The sequence below is a fragment of the Arvicanthis niloticus genome, chromosome 3, assembly GCF_011762505.2.
Source record: "Arvicanthis niloticus isolate mArvNil1 chromosome 3, mArvNil1.pat.X, whole genome shotgun sequence".
Classification (NCBI taxonomy): domain Eukaryota; kingdom Metazoa; phylum Chordata; class Mammalia; order Rodentia; family Muridae; genus Arvicanthis; species Arvicanthis niloticus.
Genome location: NC_047660.1, coordinates 73,321,871 through 73,343,610, shown reverse-complemented (window position 1 = coordinate 73,343,610; position 21,740 = coordinate 73,321,871). Strand labels below are relative to the sequence as shown.

General features: G+C 48.5%; 1 protein-coding gene across 1 annotated transcript in view; it reads left to right on the top strand.

Moving 5' to 3' along the window:
- Positions 1 to 200: 200 nt before the first annotated feature.
- Positions 201 to 21,740, top strand: part of Kcnk5 (potassium two pore domain channel subfamily K member 5) — a 43,425-nt gene continuing 21,885 nt past the window's right edge. The window contains exon 1 of the mRNA XM_034497057.2: positions 201 to 722. Coding sequence (XP_034352948.1) covers positions 537 to 722 — 186 coding nt within the window. The 5' untranslated portion in view covers positions 201 to 536. The remainder of the gene's footprint in view (positions 723 to 21,740) is intronic.

Sequence of the window (21,740 nt, the reverse complement as noted above, 5' to 3'; positions counted from 1 at the left end):
ATCCCGCGACAGTGCGGGTCGTGGAAGTCTGGTGGCCACGCAGCAGCCTTGGCCTGGAGTGTGGAGAACCGGGTGCTGGGTGTAATGACTTCAGGCGAGATGGGCGGGGCCAGGGGCGGGTTCCGAGCTAAACCCCACCCCTTTCAGGGTCTGGCGCGGGCGGGCTGAGCGCTGCTTAAAGAGCCGTGCGGAGGCGCGCTGGGCGTACTGTCGCGCGCACAGAGGCGGCACACGTGTCTCCCGGTGTGGGTCCTGAGTTTCACCCTACCCTTCAGGATCCAGAGATTGGGGTGGACTCCAAACCCCTTTTGGTGTCTGCTCACTCTGGCCTGTGTGAACGTGATCCACGCAGTTCCCCGCGCTCAGGGAGCCAACTTGGCCAAGCAACTGTCCCGGGAGCGGCGCGCGGGGGGTACCGGGCACTGCGCATGCGGAGCTCCAAATTCAAACAGCTGTGTCCAGGGCTGCAGGACGGGTGAACCGGGAGCTGCTGGAATTAGGGGACTCTTTCTCTAGGAGGTGGCCATTCCAGAGCCATGGTGGACCGGGGTCCCTTACTCACCTCGGCCATCATATTCTACCTGGCCATCGGGGCGGCGATCTTCGAAGTGCTGGAGGAGCCACACTGGAAGGAGGCCAAGAAAAACTACTACACACAGAAACTGCATCTACTCAAGGAGTTTCCGTGCCTGAGTCAGGAGGGCTTGGACAAGATCTTACAGGTGAGCCGTAGGTCGCCTGAATCTCCCACATGCATCTGAAGCTGTTGAGGCTATAGCGGTGTTGAAGGGTAGACTCCCTCCTTCAATTTTAGACAACCCCTCCCCCCATCAGTTCCAACCAGAGGTCCCGGAGTGGCGGGAGAAAACGTCCCATCAGGTGTCAGGTCGCAAAGACTTGTGTCTTTCGTCTAGGGACAGGGAGATTCCCCCACGCGCGCAGACTTGGTCAGAACCTAGTAAGCTCCGAGAGAATTTGGGGTTGACTCCAGGATGAACTGGGCCTCGCGGTGGCTCAGTGTGGGTGTGCGGGTGCCTCCCTCTTTGGAGGGAGGCTGTGGGGCGGATAAAGGAGTTTATCTTTCCTTGGAGACGCTCCCGGAGTCCGGGAGCAGAGCCGGGTGCCACCCCTAGCGTCTCCACCTCCCGCTCCAGGGCCGTTGCCGCACCCGCTCGACCTTTCTTAACTTGAATACAGCAGAGGGCCCCCAGACCTGCTCTGAGCAAAAACACACCCGCCAGTCGCTGCACATTGAGTGGGGCAGGGGGCTCGGGCGTGTTTTAAGTTCCCCGGAGGAAGGTCTGTGGCCGGAATGCTAGGGACGCTCCCTGGCTTCTGTAAAGTTTTACTAAGCTGAGACATCCCTCAAGGACTGGGAATTAGGCTTTGCCAAAGTAGCAGGTTGCACAAACGAACACCCAAATCCAGGTAGTGCCCTTTTAGGGAGCGAGGATAGCGTGGGTGAGGGGAAGTTTTCCTGATGTTGGCGTGTGGAGTCTCTTATCTGAGAATGCACACACCCAGTAGACCATTGACCTCACCATGGTAAACTTGGCTGACCATACCAACTGGAACCTTGAGCCAACTTGAGGTTAGAGGTTCCTCTCTGTTTCTTGAGGGCTCAGCCCCAACCATCTATCCATCCCTGTGTTCCTGTCCTTCTATCAATAGCGGTAGGATTAAATTGGAGCAGGGGTGTATTGTCCAAATCATTATATATCTGCCAGGTACATTTAATGGACACCAGCCCCCACTTCTTTCTTCCTGTCTCGTGGCTCTCACTTTCCAGCCTCAGTTACCTGTTTTGTCAAATGGGAACAAACCCATCTTCATCCTTGTCCTGCCCTGGACTACTGTAACATTGAAAACAGAGAAAACCGAAACACATCTTACTGATACTACCTCCTAATCTCAGATGGACACTCACAGAGACATTTTAGGTGCCTGAGGGATCATGGGCTCTGCAGAGAATTGTCCCCAGGAGGCCTGTGGGACAGGTTTACACCACGAGGTGTGTTGTTGCATTTGAGTAGATCTGTCCCCCATGTTTAGTGGTTGGGGCGTGGGGGGGGGGGGCTTACATGACAGTGATACTGGAGGAGTTTCAAAGACTCGTGGTTGGTCTAGCTGTTCTTCCAGGGGGCTATGGAAAGATCCACATACCCGCTGCTGCTTGTCTGCTGCATCTGGATGTGCTGAGGAGGAAGAAGGTGGTCAGTTTGTGGTTGCCCTGACTATGTCTCTTGGTACACCCTGGGGGCTTTGTTTAGGGGAGGGGCCAAAGAGGATGATAAGGCTCCAGCTGCCCTCGAAGTCTCCCCTCCCCGCTGCTCCTCCACCAAGGCAGGGGAAGGAAGGAAAGAATTCAAGGCTAAATGTGGGAAAATAAACTTCAAAACACAAGGAGAAGGGGAAGGGGGGCGGTGTTCAGGGGTTACACAGCCGGGTGCATCTGGTGGGGTGGTAGCTTTACAGGCCAGGCGGTTTCCGTAGGGTGTTTGAAAGAACAAAATGCTGTTAACAGAATGCCCTTTATTTTAAGGTCTTGTCTGTCAGCAGTACCTCCACCCCCAAAGTGGACAGGTAACTTTTAGAAAAAAGAATTTGAGCAACACCAGGTCAATGTGATTTGGAGAAGATTCCAGATGCTTGCTTGAATGAACAAGGACAGTCTGTCACGCACACCCTCCCCAATAAAAAAAAGAACAACCTTGTCAACTGGGCAAATTCCCTCTTTTCAAAGGAAAAACCCAAGAAATGAAAATGGACCAATGAAAGCATTTGCCAGCCTCAGCTTAATCTGCAAAAATCTGCCTCTCTCGGCTTTCTGATCTGTGACTTGGGGCACTGCCTCAGGCCTCAGGAAATTGGTTTAAGGAAAAAATGAAAGCTCCAAAATCTTCCTTCTCATTTAGCTGCCTGGGTATTTTCCACCTGAGGTTCTGGGTTTTAGCCCTGGTCATTACAAAGCCCCTTAGTTGAAAATTCCTGGGGTGGGAGCGGGATGGTAGCTATGCTTGGGTGGGGGTTGGGTTTACTGCTGCAAACCCTGGGCCGAATAACAGAAAAAAGGGACTTAGTCTAGCCCTTTCCTCCCTGCCACACTCAGGCTGCCTTTCAAATGCTCTGCATCCATCAACGAGGGACCCCACGGCTGTTCTCCCTGCCTTCAAAACTATCTGAACTCCCACTGAAATAATAAACTGCTCCTTATTATTGTAATAGTTGTTTTTTTAAGGTGGAATCTCAAGTAGCTCAGGCTGGGCTGGAACTCACTATGTAGCTGATGACCTTGAATTCCTGATCCTTCAACCTTCACCACTGAATGCAGTGCTGGGCATAGAACCCAGAGCATTTGTGTATGCTAGGCAAACACTCTACCCACTGAGACACATCTTTAGCTCTTATCTCAGTTGTTTTTAATGAATCTGTTTATTTGTTTATTTATTTCTGGAATCAGGGTCTTACTATGTAGCTCTGTTTGTCCAGGAATCGGTTACGTGTTGTAGATCAGGCTAGCTTTGAACTCAGAGATCCATAGGCTTCTGAAATTAATCCCAAGTTCTGGGATTAAAGATGCATATACTCAGCTGATTTTAGTGATTGAGACAGGGTCTTGGTACGTAGTGCAGGCTGCCTTTGAACTCATAAGCACCCTGGATGCTGAGATTACTGATGCTTCTTCGGTGTTTGGCATCACCAGATTTTTGGTGGCTAGTTATCCTAACTGTTTAAGTATTCCTCCCTCCCTGCCCCACCCCCCCCCCTTTAAAAACACTGCAAGCGAGATTAGCATTTATAGTGCATCTACTGTATTGGGCATTGTGGTTAAAATTACCCTCATTCTGTGGGGAGGCATAAGCTGTTATTGCTCCCTGGCTGGGGCATTTCCTCATCAAACCAGTTAACTTACCTTAGCCTCAATGTCCTCATCTGCAAAATGAGCAGTTTGGTAAGGTTCCAGGAAAGAGGGCATGAATAGAAGCAGCAGGCAGGCTCTTGCCGCTAGCATTTATTGAGTTTTATGGAGTGCTCTCTGAGGACGGCATCCTGCCAAGTACTTTACCTGCTTGTTTCAGGTGCTTTATGGTGACCTCATGCATTAAGATAAGGCAACTGACACCCAGGGAAGTTAAAGTGGCCACAAGAACAACAGACAGCTTCAGCTTTGGGGGTGTCCCCCAAGCAGTATCCACCTTTGCCAGCCCACCTCAGGAGAATTGCTGTCTCTAAGTGAGCTGAGTTAATTGGTTCAGCTTGACTTTGGACTGCTGGGAAATTCTATTTTTTGTTTCCCCTGGAACAGGCACATAGTCTTCTCCAGTGTGGCTGCCCAGCTGACCCGGCATTGTCTCCATCACTGAAGCTGTGCTTCAGTGCACCCTTTAGTCCTGCACGGCTGTTTTTGGAAGTCCCTCTTTCTTCTCCCTCCCCCAAAGCTGAGGACTGAGTTGAATTGACAGGCTGACAACTCATCTAAGTCTTTTAAGGAGAAGGTTAAACGGTGCTATAAGTTCATACAGAGGTGTCTTAATATGGGACCAAGTCTAGCTAGGAAGGGCTCTCAGAAGTTCAAGTCAGAGTGGAGATTGGACTGGGGGAGAGAGAGAGAGCCCTAACTTTGTGGGGTGTCCACCTCTCTTAGCCTAGGAAGGGTCAACAGGCTTCTTGCTAGGATCCCATGTCCCACAGTTTAATGGGACTGGGATAGAGTAGCAGGTCTTGTTTTCTGCTCTGGTACCCCAGAGTGAGCTCTGGACGGTTGATATGGCTGACCCATTCTGAAAACCCCTTGGGTCCTGACGACTGCCTTCCCACCCACACTCTAAAATTTGCTTTTTGTTTTTTGTTTGTTCTGGCAATGGAATGGAGGCCTCCTGTGAGTTAGCAAGTGCTCCCCACTGAGCTAGTGCCCTCCCTCCAAGCTTCTTCCCACATTCTAGGGGTGTTCAGGTATCCCCCCCTTTCATGGTTAAACCCTTAAATCCACCCCAGTTTTGAAATTCTGACACCTGTTCTAACACTAATCCTCTCCCAAATTTTTGAAAAATAAAACGGTGGACTATTTAATAACTGCAGACCAAAATGCTTAAAACAAGGAATATTGAAAGGTTTAGAGAGAAACTTCCCTGAGCCCAGTTTGTTTCAAACCTCAGTGGGCACTGTAAGGCTTACTGGTCTCCTCACCCACCTTTGGTAGAAGAGTCAATAAGTCTTTTAAGCCTTAGCCCATCGTGAATTCTCACAGTCTAGAACTGCGGAGTTGGAAGGTGGGTAAATTTGTTTTTTGAGAGGAAGAAGTAAAAAGACAATTCCCTCCCTTTCTCTTTCCCTCCCTCCCTCCCTCCTTCCCTCCCTCCCTCTCTCCCTCCCTCCCTTTCTTCCTTCCTTCTTTTGCTGCTTGCTTGTTCTTTGAAACAGGTTTCCCTGTGTAGCTCTGGCTGTGCTGAAACTCACTCTGTAGACCAGGCTGGCCTGAAGTGGGAGATCCACTTGCCTCTGTCTCCTAAGTGCTGGGACTAAAGGCATGTGCCACCGCCCACCACTCGGCAGAGCCATTAGAAAGGACAACCGTTTCTCTGCTTTTCTTAAGTTACACTTAAGTTGAAGGCTGAAAAAAAACAAGCAAACAAGAAAATCCCTGAAAGCACCAACAGTACCTCAAAGAGTCTGCCTTAGGTAACTTGTACCAGTTAAGAGTTTTACCAGTTAAAGTGAATTTTTATTAAGTTCTCTTGGGAGTTGTAATGGAGCCATTAGCATGGTTAGATGACACAGTCTTGGAGAACCATCCCAGGGGAGAAATTTGCATGCACTGAAAGGTTGAAAGTTGCTGGTCGGTGGTGGCGCATGCCTTTAATCCCAGCACTTGGGAGGCAGAGGCAGGCGGATTTCTGAGTTCAAGGCCAGCCTGGTCTACAGAGTGAGTCTTCCAGGACAGCCAGGGCTACACAGAGAAACCCTGTCTCGAAAAAAACCACCCCCCCCCAAAAAAAAAAAAAAAGAAAGGAAGGTTGAATGTTTCCAGAAGGTGGCTTGCAGGAGGTGGTGATTGTGTTTTCCTGGGGTTTTGCCCTCTTTATAGACTGGTGTTTAAAAGAAACTCATTCCTTGATTTTGGACATCATGCTTGGCTGACCCTGACCTAGGGCCAAAGGCTTTCATCTTGAATTTGGCAGTTTGCTGTCAAACTGGTCTCAGCCTCTGTATTCTGTGAGTTTGTGTTTAGGGGGAGGGAGTGTTCAGGAAGGAAGGGAAATGCAAAGTTTGGGGAGCAGAAGATCTAGGCTTCTGAGAAAGAACCCTTAGGAGAGTCTTTATATTGGGGTGATGTAAGATGATAGGCCAGAACTGGAGTGAAGCAGGGATGCTCCAGAGAGAAGTGAGGTGGATAACCATCAGGAAGCATGGGACAACCATGTCTTCCATTGTTTGCTGAGTCCCTATGACTTGCCTGTGACCATTCCACTCTGCCCCTGCTCAGCCCTTCATGGGGTCTGAAGTGATTTGGGTTTTCACACATTTGGAGTGTCTGCAGCCACATGACCAGCATAAGGACAGGGCCCGAGTCACACCATGTAACACACACACACACACACACACACACACACACACACACACCCTGAGAGTGATTTTATGAACTGTAGTGCACCTGTGTTGTGGTTCAACATGTGAGGTCAAGTATAGAGTTTCCCACTTGGGACCACCCTTTAGGACTTACTCAGAAAGGTTTGACTTTTGGAATGTTTTGGATTTTTCGAGAAAGGATGGCCATCCTATTCAGGAATGGATGGAGTGTTCCATGCACAGACAGAGTGAACTTCTAAACAGTTAACGTAACGAATCAAAAAGACTTGTAAGGGTGGTGGTGCACGCCTTTAATCCCCACACTCAGGAAGCAGAGGCAGGCGGATTTCTGAGTTTGAGACCTGCCTGGTCTACAGAGTGAGTTCCAGGGCTTGTGTAGCCAAGGCTACACAAAGAAACTCTGTCTCAAAAACAAAAACAACAACAAAAAACCTTGTACATTATTTTGTGTGTGTGTGTATGGTCCCAAAAGCACACATACTATGGCCACATGGTTGAGGTCAGAGGATACAAGTTGACTCTGTTCTTCTACCATGTGAGTCTCGGGGCTCAAACTCAGGTTGTCAGGCTTGGCATCAAGTGTCTTTACCATTGAGCCAGTCTTTACTACTGAGCCATTTTGCTGGCTCAAGAAGACCCTTCTAGAGCATTTAATGTTAGGGCTAGCTTAGTGCACAAGGCCTCATATATGCTAGACACATAAACTGTACCAGTGAGCTGCTTTCTCAGCCCTGAGTTTATGTAGCTCTGGCTCTCCTGGAACTTGTAGGACTCTGTGAACAAAGCTTCTCTCTCTCTCTCTCTCTCTCTCTCTCTCTCTCTCTCTCTCTCTCTTAGAAATGATTTAGTTTACATATATAAGCACACCATTGCTCTCTTCAGACCAGAAGAGGGCATCCGACCCCATTACAGATGGTTATAAGCCACTATGTGGTTGCTGGGAATTGAACTCAGGACCTCTAGAAGAGCAGTCAGTGCTCTTAACCACTGAGCAATCTCTCCAGCCCATCTTTCTTTCTTTCTTTCTTTCTTTCTTTCTTTCTTTCTTTCTTTCTTTCTTTCTTTCTTAATTATAAAAAACAAGCATGGGGTCTGGAGAGATGGTTCAGTGGTTAAGAGCAAGTCTTGCTTTTGTAGAGGACCCAGGTTCAGCTCCCAGCACTGGCTTCATGGCACTTAAACTTTTTTCTACTAGCCTCCAAGGATACCCGCACTCATGTGATGTGTACCTACCTACCTAAACAGGCACATGCACATGCACACGTAATTTTAAAAAAAAAAGAAAAGTAAATCTTAAAAAGTCAAATGTACTATCTTCTGCAGCTTTGTGCATCATTCAGTGATAACCAGGTTCACACTGTTGTGACTCAGATCTGTGTTGATAACCCTTTCTTTTTGTAGAACTGAAACTTCCCGCTAATCAGCACCTCTGCCCACCTTTTCCACCCAGCCACTAGTAACCACCATTATGCTTTTTTTTTTTTTTTATCAGTTTGCTGCCCTCAAATGTGTTGGGTAGATTAAGTCATGCAGTGTTTGCCTTTTGATGTGTAACATGGCACAGCCATTGGAAAACAGTATGGAGGTTCTTTCAACAGTTAAAAATAGTCCTGCCATATAATGGTGATTCTGGGTCTATATCAACCCAATTTGTTTGCATTCTATTTTTGCCGTGATGAGAACGGAACCCCAGGCCTGGCATATGCTAAGCAAATGCGCTCGTGCCGAGCCACATCCCAACTGTCAACTGAATATTGGATTTTATTGTCACTTATGTGTATGGGCATTTTAACTGCATGTATATCTGTGTATCATGTGTGCATAGTGAATAAGGAAGGCAGCAGAGGGCCTTGGATCCCATAACTGGAGTTACAGGTGGTTGTGGGGTGCTATGTGGCTGCTGGGACTTAAACCCCAGTCCTGGAAGAGCAGCCAGTACATTCAACTGTCGAGCCAACTTTCCAGCCCCTCTATGGAATGTTTTAAAGAACTACATGAAACGGGGTGGGGAAGCATAGAGTGGATCTTCCCCTTCCAAAGCCCCCAGAGAGGTATAATTTAGCATGATGGTGCTTGAGGTGCAGCCACAGGCCAGGGAGGTAAGGGCTAGATGACAGAGCCTTGTGAGTGTAGCCAAGGAATTTGAACTCCATCAAATGTTTGCCATTTTCAAGGAGGGGAAGTGGATAACATTACAGAAAGTTCCCTCCTTCACAGTCATTTACAACTTGCAAACAGTGGAATATTCTGACTGAAATTAAATTTCCGTAGGCTGAGCCACTCACTTCGTGAGTGTTCTGATAAGGACGCCTCCCCCTTCCTTTAAGCTTCTGGTGAACTGGAGTGTGGCTTTTCCCAGAAAGCGCAGAGTCTTCAGCTCCTTCTTCACCCCAGCTCTCGGTTAAGGTGCCTCTTTCTCTGTGCAGGTCCTGGTCTGGGATCTTCTACACAGACACTCCACTCCAGGCTACCTTTCCCAGTTGTCCTTCATGTCCTTTTGTGGAAAAGGATGGAATACCTTGAAGCCGTTTGTGAGGCTTAACCCCAATCTCCAAGTAACCAGAAACCCTAATGGGGCAAAGAGGGGGGCCTTCTTTTGCTGGCCAGCTTTTCTGTGCCGGAAGCCTAAAAAAAAAAAAAACAAAAAAAAACAAAAAAAAACAAAAAAAACTGGAGGGTCTTGAGCCCTTGAGCTCATCTTGCTGGGGAGAGGAAATTGCTCTGGGGTGGTAGAGTGAGGGAAATGCAGGCTGACGTGCTGAATGATGAGCGGCAGATGGCGGAGGCTGGAGGGGAGGACACTGGAGGGGAGGACACGGTTGCAAGACCTTGGAGGTTTCAGTTGCCATTTTCAGAAGTCTGTTTAAAAAACGACAACAACAACAAAAACAAAAACAAAAACAAAACCCTTTCTCTGGGGGACTCAGGCTCTTAATAAGACCCAGCCTCTACCCTCAGGGGAACCCTGGTCTGCAGGAGGAAGAACACGGAGCCACCAGGAGGTTGGTGTTAGTGAGTTGAGTGTACCTAGAATATCCAGTCACGCAACATGGACACATGGGTTTCTCTTCTCCGATTTAAGGAAGAAAGGGTGGTGAGTGAGTGTGGCTAGCAGGCCTGTGAGCATTCTGTAGCCTCCTGTTTGCTATGCTAGACATGGGAGATACATTTTCTGTATCTCTAGAACTATGGGCTAGGACTTACTTCTGGTCTCCTTGCCTGAATCCACACAGCAAAGTAAAGGGCTGAGGCTCACCCTTAGGTCAACTAAGCCTTTGACTTGCTCATGAGTAGTTAGTAGAGCTAGTGACTGGAGCATACAGGCATGGGCAAGGAGGAGACTGTTACTGAGATTTTCCTTGGCCATGAGCTGGGAGAACCACTGGCACGTAGTGTCTCGCTGAGTCTCTCCGCAGCAGGAGTCATCATCACCTCACAGAAAGCAGTGGCAGAATAGAATAGACCACTGTGGTCTCCACTGTTAATCAAGTTGGCTGGCTTTGAAATTGCCATGGAAACACACCTCTGGGTGTATCTAAGAGGTGTTTCCAGAAAGGTTCAGCTGATCTGGGAAGACACCCCTGGATATAGGGTCATCACATTAGGGTCCAGACTGAAGAAAAAGGCAAAAGTGAGCTGAACCCCAGCATCCATTTCTGACAAAGGACACAATATGAACAGCACGCTTCTGCTGTCATGACTCCCCTGCTGTGTACCCTCAGAGCGAGCTCAAATAGACCCCTTTAAAATTATTTCTATCTTTTATACCTATACACATTTTTACATGTATGAATGGTTTGCCTGAATGTATGCATGTGCACCATGTGCGTGTCTGGTGCCCTGCCCACGGAAGTCAGAAGACGGCTTCAGATCTAGAGCTGCACTTACTTAGGGAGAGCTGTGAGCCACCATGTCAGTTATTGGAATTGAACCTGGAGTCTCTGCAAAAGCAGCAAGTGCTCTCACTGAGACACCTCTCCAGCCATGAAGACCCTCCCTTTCTTAAGTTTTTGTTAGGTATTTTGTAACAGCAGCCAGAAAGGTGAAATGGTACAGGAATTGGAGGAGGGGGTGCTTTTCTGTAATAAACCTGGCCACATGACCTGTAGGTCTTTGGAACCAGTATGCATGAGGAATGTACAAGAGTTTGGAGCTACAGAATAGAGAAGCCTCAGGATTCTTGCTGTAAGCAGGAGCTTAGTGGGCTGTCTTGGTAGAGTCTGGAAGATCAGAGTGCCCGTGTCTTCTATGCCATGATGTGCTATATTATGCTCTTGACCTACAAGAGCCAGAATAAACCCTTTTTCCTAAAGTTGTCATCAGGTATTTAATTACAGCAACAAGAAAAGTAACCAGTACAACCACAGAGGTTGCAGCATGTTTGAGGCCTTGCGATTAGGAGACTGATGAAAACTGGCACCCAGTCCTCATGCTTGGAACCACTTTGCTGTGCGTTCTGCTGTGTTGATGGTTGAAGAAGCAAGAGGGGAGGCTGAGAAATGGAAATATTCCACATAAGCCTGGTGTCTCAGAACCTGTTGGTGGGTAGGACTAAGCATTCAGGTGGTGATGGGTGTGACCTTGATCAAGTTGTTTCCTCCATGGGATGCAACAGCGGCACTCCACTGTATCAGTGCTTGCCACATACAGCACAGGACCTAATATCAGCTGCTCTCTGTATCCCCTTCCTCTGGGCATCTTGTCCCCGACTCATTCATAGGCCTCACCATGCACTGTGTTCTTAATTGGTGGCAAGGAGGATGATGAAACCCAGCAAGTCCTTCTTCGTGCCGCCCACCATTTTCTATTCCTTCCAAACCAACTCAGTTCACTCCCTGATGGTTATAATCAATGCTTGAAAAATATGTCTTCTCCTTTCCAGTCTCAAGCCTTGCTTAAATCTTCCCTCCCGGAGAAGCCTGGGTCCAGGTAGCCTCAGGACCATCTTCCTTAGGTGGTGGCTGTGCAGGGTTGGTGGCCACATTAGGCCTTCCCTAGAGGGAAGACAGTACCAGCGCTTTTGGCTCTCTTGGTGGCCAGGGCTCTTTGGTTAGCTTTGCAATATGCATTCTTTTTTCTCCTACCCATCTAAATATTTAGGCTTCCTGCTGGAATATTTAGGCAGGACTGTGTACTTCTGACTGTTGTCACCCACTCCCCCATGCCCTACTGTCATCTGACTGCAGCTGTTTAACCAAGTCTGTGAGAACTTATGCAGGATAGTTGATGGAAGGACCAGCCTGACTCTATCCTGTAGCTTGGAGACTGGTCCTGTAGGCCACCAGGAATCTTACCAGCCTCTTCTGGGGGCCTGCATACCTCAGGGCTCCTCTACTTGTCTGAATTGACCTATACTTGGGGATGGGGAAAGGAAACCCTTGTTTGAGCCATTGTGAAGACAAAACCTGATCATAACTATAGTCCCAGTTTTATTCTATACACTAGTTTGTTCTGTGTGACTCATATTCATCCATCTATGAAGAGGGATTGGAGTGCCATTAAGTTAGACCATAAGGGCCCAACATTGTGCATCTTCCTGTTCCTAGACCTGTGTGATAAACCCCAGTTCTCAAGATGTCCAGTGGGAAGGTGAACACTGACTTCATGTTCTGTCATGCCCAGGCTCTCATTGGCATGCACCTTCTCATGAAAGTCTAATGAGGAAGAGGCCAGGCCTTGGAAAGATCAAAGTGACTTTAGCCAGGTCTCTCACAGGCTTTGAAAGAAGTGATCAATGTTTATGATTGTGAGATGGCCCAGCAGGTGAAGGTGCTTACTCTCAAGCCTGGTAAAGCCTGGGAGAGAACTGACTCCTGTAAGTTGTCCTCTGACCTCTACATTTGTGCCATGACTCAAGCACACCCATACACAATAAAAGATTTTAAATGCAATAAAAAGAGTTTATTCCTGTGCTGGGTAGTTTTATGTTAACTTGACATAAGCTAGAGTCACTTGAGAAAAGGGAACATCAACTGGAAAAAAAAAATGCCTCCACTAGATGACCTGAGGGCCAGGCCTTTGGTGCACTGTCTTGATTGATGGTTGATGTGGGAGGGCCCAGCTCACTGCGCGTGATGTCACTCCTGGGCTGGTCCTGTGTGCTAGAAAGCTAGGTGAGCAAGCTAGTGGCATTCCTCCATGGCCTCTGCATCAGTTCTTGCCTCCAGGTTCCTGGCCTACCTTCAATGATGGACAGTGATATATAAGTATAAGCCAGATAACCTGTCCTTCCCAAATTGCTTTTGGTTGTGGTATTTTATCACAGGAGTATAAACCCTAGGACAATTGCTAACCCCACCCTACCCCACTTTGCCCTTTCAAACTTGCTCACCCCCAGCTCCACCCTGCCATGCTTTGTTTTGTCAACGTTTGCCCAAGCTCTTCCTGGGATGCTGGATGCCCAGGTTGTGGTCGCCAAGTCCTGGTCTTCAGGTCTCTGCCGGGTCCTGGGGTTGGAGCGAGAAGCTGTGGTTTCTTCTTTCAAGGAACTCGAACGTACAAACAGTCAGGTCTTCTCGCATCAGATAAGAAGCACGTGCTGAGTGTGCAGAGTCACTAAGCATGAGCAGTCACACATGTGTGTCTAGATCTCTTTGAGGATGTTGTACCTAGTCATGATCCTTCCTGCAACTTCAGGAATGCCTTTGGGCTGTGTTCTAGGGAAATGAGGAAGGTAAATGTTCTGTGGATGGGCTGGGGTGGGCCACCTGTATGTGTGCATGCCCCTGCCCTTGTTTAATCTTCAGAACCTTGCAAGGAGGAGCTCCGAGGCCAGGACTGTTTGCAGGAGAGGAGGCGCCTCTCTGGCTGATAGGGCCTGTGGTGTGACGGATTTAGACCACAGCCACATTGGGTCTTTCCACCCCTTGACCTACCACACAGGGAGGAAACAGAAATGTTTGCAGGGTGTTTCCTATAGCACCTAGGTGACCCCACCTAGTCTTCTAAAAAGCTTGCAGATGCTGGCTTTGTACCCACTCTAACCGTCCTCCAACCTGCCTTTTCCAAGGGTCTACAGAACTGTCCATTTGACACCTTTATTCTGCTTTCTCCATGGGCCTGACACAGGGAGGGACTCTCTCCATTCTCCTCCCCCATAGACAAATGCATGCCATCCCATTTGTTGGATTGGAAACCAGGGTCAGCTAAGGGAGTGACTAAGCTGGTGGCAGAACTGTCTTGCAGGGGTGTCTAACCTGTTGGCATTGCATGACATGATATGTGAATATATTGGGCCAAATACGTAGCTCTCCTGGGATGCACGTGACCTGTGGGCTGCAGGCTGGATGTTTCTGGTAGAGAGGCAAATTCAGGTTAATGGAGTAGAACTGCTTGCAGGTCTGGCTGTGGTTCTTTCTTCATAAAGAGAATTCTCAGCCCATTTCTAAGCATACACATGTATGTTTGATATCCTTGTGTGTCTGTGCACGTTGGTGTGTATGAGTGTGCATGTGCCATGGTGCAGCATGGGGGTTAATCTTCTCCAGTCTTGTTCACTCCCTCGTACAGCAGGCCAGCTGGACGGGGAGCTTCTAGGAATTCTGTCTCTGTCTCCCATTTCACTGCCACCTCAGGTCACCCTGTGAAGTTTGACTTGGTTTCTGGGATCAGAACTCTGTAGCTCTCCACGTCTTTATAACATTGCTTTTAAGTCATAAAGGTATTGATTGTATTTTGGAGTGCCCAGCCTGCTTCTGTTTCGTTTCTTTTCTTTTCTTTTCTTTTGGTTTTTTGAGACAGGGTTTCTCTGTATAGCCCTGGCTGTCCTGGAACTCACTGTGTAGACCAGGCTGGCCTCGAACTCAGAAATCTGCCTGCCTCTGCCTCCCAAGTGCTGGGATTAAAGGCGTGCGCCACCACTGCCTGGCCTGCTTCTGTTTCATTTCTTATCCTAATCTGCCCAACATGGCCCTCCCTGAGGGGGCTAGCTTCCCTGCTGATGAACATTGGTGGGAGAAAAGGTAAATGTTGCTGGTGTGGAAGTTCTCAGTGGCTCAGAAAGAGTGTTTTTCCCGGCCAAGCTGGAGCCTGGAGCAGAAGGGCTCTCACTGAGACCCCCTCCCACCCTCCACCTCACTCCCCCAGGGACTTTCTCCAGCACTGGACTCAGCTACCTGAGAATCTACATCCAGAGAGCTGTTGGTTGGCTAGTGTCTCCTGTGCATCCTGGAGGTTGCAAGAGGTGGTTTACATTGAGAACACATCTCCTGGCAACAAAGCTTTAAAAAATGTAAGGCTGGAGGAGCTTAGTCTTTATTTAAGCAGCCTCCTGGAGCCAAGGCCCAGCCCTTTAAAGAAAGTTACACAACTTTGTCTAAGACATCTGTGCTTACCAGGGGTGGGGAAGTGCAATGAAGAGCAATTACAGCTGGGGGGCAAGCAATTAAGGAAGGGAAGGCTTTGGGGGAAAGTGGCCTCAGAGGGCAGGTCAGTCAGTCAAAGGTGTTACCACACCTGTCAGTGGCTCTCCTGGTCACCACCCAAGGCTTCTGGCAACAAATCCTCCCTTACAGTGGCCTGGTGGGGTGGGAATGGGGAGGTGATCTGTTGATCTTGAGATCTTAGGATTCTTTCTGCTGATCCTACTGGGCCTTGCAGACAGAGGACTTGAGGTCAACCTTCCATGGGAGGAGGGGTATTCTACAGCCCTACATGCCTGTAGCACGCACTTTGACAAAGACCTTTGAGGTTTATGTTGTCTTGATTCCTTTTTGAGATAGGGTCTCACTATGGTAGCCCTGGGTGGCCTTGAACTCACCATGAAGATTTGACTGGCCTGGAACTCATTGATCCTTCTGCTTCTGCCTCTGGAGTGTTGGAATTAAAGGCATGTGCCACCATGTCTGGTGACTTTGAGATCCACTGTTATAGGTGACTTGACAAGGGGCACAAAGAGGCACATAGCAGCAATGAATGGTATGAGGTAAGAATTCTTGCACACAGTTGAATAATGTAGCCAGGATTACCCAGCTAAGTATCTGCTTGTACCTAGGCAAGTCTGGAGCCAGAAGGCTGCAGAGCTGCTCTTTTTAGAAACTTGCTAGGCCACAAATCACCCTTTGGTTTTGGTTTTTGTTTTTTAAGCAGAGTCTCAGGTAGCACAGGCTGACTTTGTACTTGCTGTATGACTAAGGATGACCTTGAACCTTTACCCCCAGAGTGCTGAAATTGCAAGCATGTGCACCACCATAACCATTTTCATTGGATGCTGGTCATGGAACCCAGAGCTTCATGCATGCTAGGCAAGCACTCTGACTGAGCTACCCAGACCTCTTCTGAGCCTTGTCTTCCCCACCGTCCTGGTTGCTCCTAGTTTCAGGAGTTGCCCTGAGCAATGCTCTTTGGAATTCTGATATTCCAGGTACCTTGCTTGTTATTGGTTTGTTTACCAATTTAAGCATGAGAACTTTCAAATCAGGAAAACCTCAGTTATGCAAGAGCTGCCAGCATAGGTTATCGCTCCAGAGAGAATCTTTATAGTCTTTCCTGCAATGGTTCACATGCCACCCAGACACAGCCCTGCCAGGGACAACTAGGTTGCTTGTAGTATGCTGAGGGCTGGGTGGGAGAAGAGAGCTTTATGAGTGTTTATTCTGGCCAGGGTGTCCTTTGTGTCTACTATAGAGTTCTTGCTGCTCCTGTGCTCCATCCCCCAAGCAGGATAGAAGTAGGCACCTGTCCACAGACCCTGGAGTAGAATGAAAGACAGACCCATTCCTCCCTATCACTGCTGTTCAAACAAAACTCATGTCCCCTGGGCTGTGGAATGCATCCTGCCAATGTTGGCTTTGGAAGGATGCCCTTCCCCTTCCATCATCCCTGCCCCCACCAGACCTGCCAAGGGGTAAGTGCTGAGCAGGCTAAGTGGGGCAGGCTGGTGTGGGAGTGTCTTGTCAGCACCCCCAAGGTAGGTAGCAGGAAGAGGGAGGTTGTCCTGATTAATAGCTTTTTCACACACACACACCCAGCCCCCCTCCTAGACTCTGAACTCAGCCCTGTATTCATTGGAAAGGCCCAATGAGTGGGACTCACTAGCCTATGTTCAGGGAGCCTCCTTTGCTGTGTGTCCAGGCCAGGCCATTGCACCTCTCTGAGCCAAAGATTTACTCACCAAGGCCAATTAAACAGGGAGTGCCAGTTGTATGCTCAGTACTGGTCTAAAGAGCTGTGGGAATGAAGAGAACACTGGATGCCATGTACCTTCCTTTGAAGTCAGTTGAGGCTTAGCAGGTGTTGGGGCTAATATACAGTATTATAATTATAAAGTATATTGTAATATACAGTGCTCAGAAACAGGCAGGAGTGTAGCAAACTGCAGCCACCATAGGTCCTCCCAGTAAGAAAATGAATGTAGGTTGGGATATTATCCCCTGCATAGTGGTATATCCTGATGCTGGGTCTGGGGGTTACCTTCCTTTGAGCCCCATCTCTCAGTACACTGCTCTGGAGTTTTGTCATGTTCATTTTCTTTCCCACCCTCTCCACAGGGCTCTTGATTTTGTGCCCTGTTGCATTTGAAACCCAGGACCCTGTAAGGAGGGTAGCCATTAATGAACGAACAGCTGGAGCCAAGGTAATCCAGTCCCCTCCGACTCTCTGCCTGCCAGCAGCCTCCAAGGCTAGATGTGGTGCTGTCTCAGGTTGCCCCTGGCAAACATCAGTGTGCCCACCTTCAATCCAGAAGATGGTCTATCTAGGCAGACTCTCCCCATCCAGCAAGCACCCTGTGGCTGACAGTGCTCCGCCCTCATCTGTGCACCACTCTCTTGGCTGGGACACTTTGTCTACCAGGCAGGTCCGTAGGTTGCTGGTGAAGGTGTGTCAATGGCTCCCTAGGATTTTGCCTGGCATTGCCTTCCCACACCCAGCGGAGGAGGTACAACTTTAGCGTCATGGAGGGCACTTTGGGGCAGGGGTGTCTTGTGAGGCTCTGAGTCATCGTTCCTCTGCTTGGTCTTTGGGGTCCTTATGCATCTTTGCATTTGTTGGTTTTGCAGGCACTGCCCCCAGACCTTTATGTTCATAGCTTAAGTTTTCAGGGGATACTAAGCTTCCTGAAGCCAGTTTCCCATCTGCCCTCCTACTCTCACACACTCTGCCCCATGGTTCTGATCTGACAGTTGTAACCTGTGTTTGTTGATCATCAAATTGGCATGCTTCAGCCCGTGGCATGGCGTGCCCTATCCAGACGGTATGGAAGCCCTGAAGCCTGACTTGCCGGGGGGGGGGCGGGGGGGGGGGGCGGTGGTTTCCATTGAGTGATTTTTAAAAGCAGGTTTGAGGTTCAAGCCACACTTCAGGTTTACAAAAACAAGGAGGGGGGTGGATGTAAGTTTAGCACTGAGTCACAGAAATTCAATTTAAAAACAGAAGCTAGGCAGGGCCAAGCTTCAGGGACTGGATTATTGATGGCTTTTTCTCTTTCTGCCTGCACATTTTCTGTAATGCAGTTGTGTTGTGTTTATAACAAAGAACTTGGGTTTTGTTTTTTTTTTTTTTCCACAGAATGCACATTCACCCGTTGCACACTGGTTGTTTTTAAAGTGTGGGGGAACACAAGGCTGATTTTAACAGAACGTCCTCTAAAGCAGTACCCTTCAGCAGTCAGTGAACGGTGGGAGAGAGGGCTTTCAGTTCAGTTACTGAAGTGTGGCCTCTGGGAAGCCAGTGCTCAGAATGACAAGAACTTTCTAAAACTGTGTGGCCCACTGAGGAAGGAATAGTGCCATCAGCAGTAGACTTAGAGCCTGGAAGAAACAGGTTTGGAGGTTTGAGACCGTGCTGGGGAGGTGGTTCCATTGTTTTATCTGAGTTCAGATTTCCACACCCATGTGAAAAGCCAGCCACAGCCGCCTGTGCCTGTAATTCCAAGCCTGAGGAAGCAGGCAGGAGAGTTCTGGGGGCTTGTTGGCCATTAGCCGGCCCTGCTAGCCACCAGTGAGCTCTAGGTTTGTTGAGAGACCCTATCTGAAAAATAAAGGGAAAGTGATTAAGGAAGACACACCCGTGCATACGCATGAGCATGCACACGAGGTTTAAGACTGGTCACTTGGCATAACAACACTGGCCATAGAAGGCACATAGCTCCATTGTATAGCCAGCTGGCTATTACCTGGGTTGGTTGGTGTCTTGCTCAGGGGAGGACTCTTCTGGAGGTCTGTGAACAACTGGGATCCTGATCCCTCTATGCCTCCAGCTCTGCCACATTCCTTGGGGTCTCAAGAAATCTCACCCTGTGTTTGAGATTAACAGGAAACAGGATTTCAGGCAAGAGATGAAGTAGGTTATTGTGGACTGTGACCTGAGGCTTTGGTCAGCCTGACAGTCCAGGGAAGGCACACACATCCTAGGAAAAGATGCAGGTAAGGTATGCTTGATATAGTGGGATATGCTGAGATGTGCTTTTATTTCTTGATATGATATCTCTCATTGAAGCTGTTTAAGTGACTAAATGAAGAAAGTTCAGATCACATTGCTCAGTCCTTGGCCGATTTTCAAGCACTCAGTAGCCACATGAGACTGCACAGACGAGCCTATCTCTCAGTGCAAAGTTCTGCTGGACTGCATGCTGGTCTGTTTTCTGTTGCTGGTAATGCAATACCACAGATGACTTTGTACATTGTGAAGAGGTTTATTTTGACTCAGTTCTGGCCCATAGTCAAGAGGCTGTGTCTGATGATGGGCTTCTTGCTGGCAGCGTCCTGAGGCAGTGCATCATAGCACATGCAGAAAAACAAGTATCAGAATATGAGACTATGAGAGTGTGTGTGTGTGTGTGTGTGTGTGTGTGTGTGTGTATCTGCTTTCTTACAAAGCTATCAGGATTCAGTCATAGGAGCCCCACCCTGATGACTTTATCCAATCCTGATTCCCTCCCAAAGGCACAGCTCAGAAAACCATAGTTGGATTAAATTTCCATCCTCTTAGCATCTCACCATGGGGATTAAATCCCGTGAACCCTTGTGGGGGCAGGCACTTAGATCATATCTAAGCCACAGTCGTACAACATGAGGGTGCTGATAATACCACATACTTGAGTGTGCCTAGCCATCTTGTATTCCTGATCTAGGGAGGGTTGATAGCATATCCAAGACATCTTAGAGAGAAGGGAGGTGAGATGGGCTTGTTTTTCAAGTGGGTGGGATCTATGTCTAAGTGATTGCCTCAGTCCTAGCTTATTCCTGTCTGGTTTGCTTTCTTTTATTTTTGAGACAAATTCTTGCCATGTAGCCCAGGCTAGGTTTGGACTGGTGATTCTCCTCTTGAGTATTAGGATAGGGGTGTGGCCTTGCTGCCTTGCTGTCTTTGTACCTTTGTTTTCCTTCTTCCAGCCTTTTGCTTTCTCTTGAAGGGGCCAGTGTGGCCTCAGGGACTGGCCTTGCTGCTCTCTAGCTCTCTCTCTTTCTCTGTCCTCTCATGGTATCTTTTTGCCTAACTTCCATCAGCCAGCCTAGCCTCTACCTTTGCCTGGCTGCAGATCCTCCTGGGCAGGCAGTGGCTTGTCCTGCCTTTGTTTTGCTCCTTTCTGGGCACATGGCTGTGGCTCAGCAAAGACTTAAATGAATTGGTTGACTCTGTTCCAAGCTGCATGGGACAGGGAACAGCCATGGCTCTCTGTGGTCCCACCTTCTTTGGGTTACATGGGTTGAGTGATCACCCTGCATATGGGTGGAGTGCTGGTCCTTGACTGGACAAGGCATTTGCAGCAGCCAGACACAGCTGCCCCCTTTGTCCCTCTGTAGAGAGGAATGGCTCAGGGGCCCCTGGGGAGAATGGAGGTAAAAAGGCCTCCTGTTTTCCCTCTCCCTTTGGTCTCTCTGTCTTTTTTTTCCTGGGATTGACCAGAAGCCTCATATTAGAATGGGGAGAGTCCTGAAAAGGGCAGGATGTGTCATGATGTCTGAATCTGGGTTGTTAAGTTTTATTATTGTTGATATTTTATGTGTATGATGTTTTGCCTGCATGCGTGTCTGTGCACCACCTGTGTGCCTGGTCCCTCAGAAAACCCAAGAGGGGATTGGATTCCCTGAAACTGGAGTTGACAAATGGTTGTGAGCTACCACATGGACGCTGAGAATCAAACGCAGGTCTTTTGGAACAGCAGCAAATGCTGCTAACTTCCTGAGTCATCTCTCCAGCCTCTAGGGTAGTTTTTAAGTGACTCTGGTCTCAGCTCGGGGACTTCTGCTTAAGCAGATGTGAGGCTCGATGGCCCCTCTGGCGATTCCAAGACAGCCCTTTCTGCTGCTCTGTTGGGAAACAGCTCACAGGAGAATGTCTGCTTCTCTGCTTGACCCAAAGGGGACTTGGGAATATGATGACAGTTGTTCTTCTTTTGGTCACCCATGACAACACCCCGCCCATCTTTCCCCACAATCCCTAACATCTATAGACTGCAAGTTTGTGGTTGAGGAACATGCTTGCTGTACACCCTTTTGTTATAATGCTGAGAGGACTCTATCCTGTGAGCTGGTGAGGGAGGTGTTATATTCTCTCATTCTCTCTCTCTCTCTCTCTCTCTCTCTCTCTCTCTCTCTCTCTCTCTCTCTCTCTCTCCTCTCTCTCTCGGCTTTTCATGCATGACAGGGTTTTTTCTATGTAGCCCTGGCTGTCCTGGAACTCACTCTGTAGACCAGGCTGGCCTTGAACTTAGAGATCTGCCTCCTGAATGGTGGGGTTAAAGGCGTGTATTTTATAAATGAAGAAAAAGAAGCCATGATTTGGGGGATGAGACAGTAATGTTCTGGTTCTGGGAAGGGGGTTAGGGACTCAAACAATCTAAGGGTTGGTTTGTTTGTTTGCTTGCTTATGGTAGTTGCTTGAAGAAAACAGTCTTATTATGTAGCCTGGTCTGTCCTTGAACTTGGGGCCCTCCTGCCTCATTCTCCTGAGTGCTGGGATGACATGTATGTGGCCCATGCCTGCTATGGAGGAATGAATGTTCTTGCTTAACAACACAGTGTGCACTTAGAAGGCTGAGGCAAGAAAATCACAGAATTTGGGGCCAACGAATTGTGGGCCAGTCTGTACTACCTAGTGAAACCTTGTTTAAAAAGACAAAATAACAAAACAAAAACATCTACAGCTCTTGGGAGAAGGAGAGGGGACAGGGTACGAGCTGGGCAGGGTCCTGCTTCCTTCTGGCCCCTAGT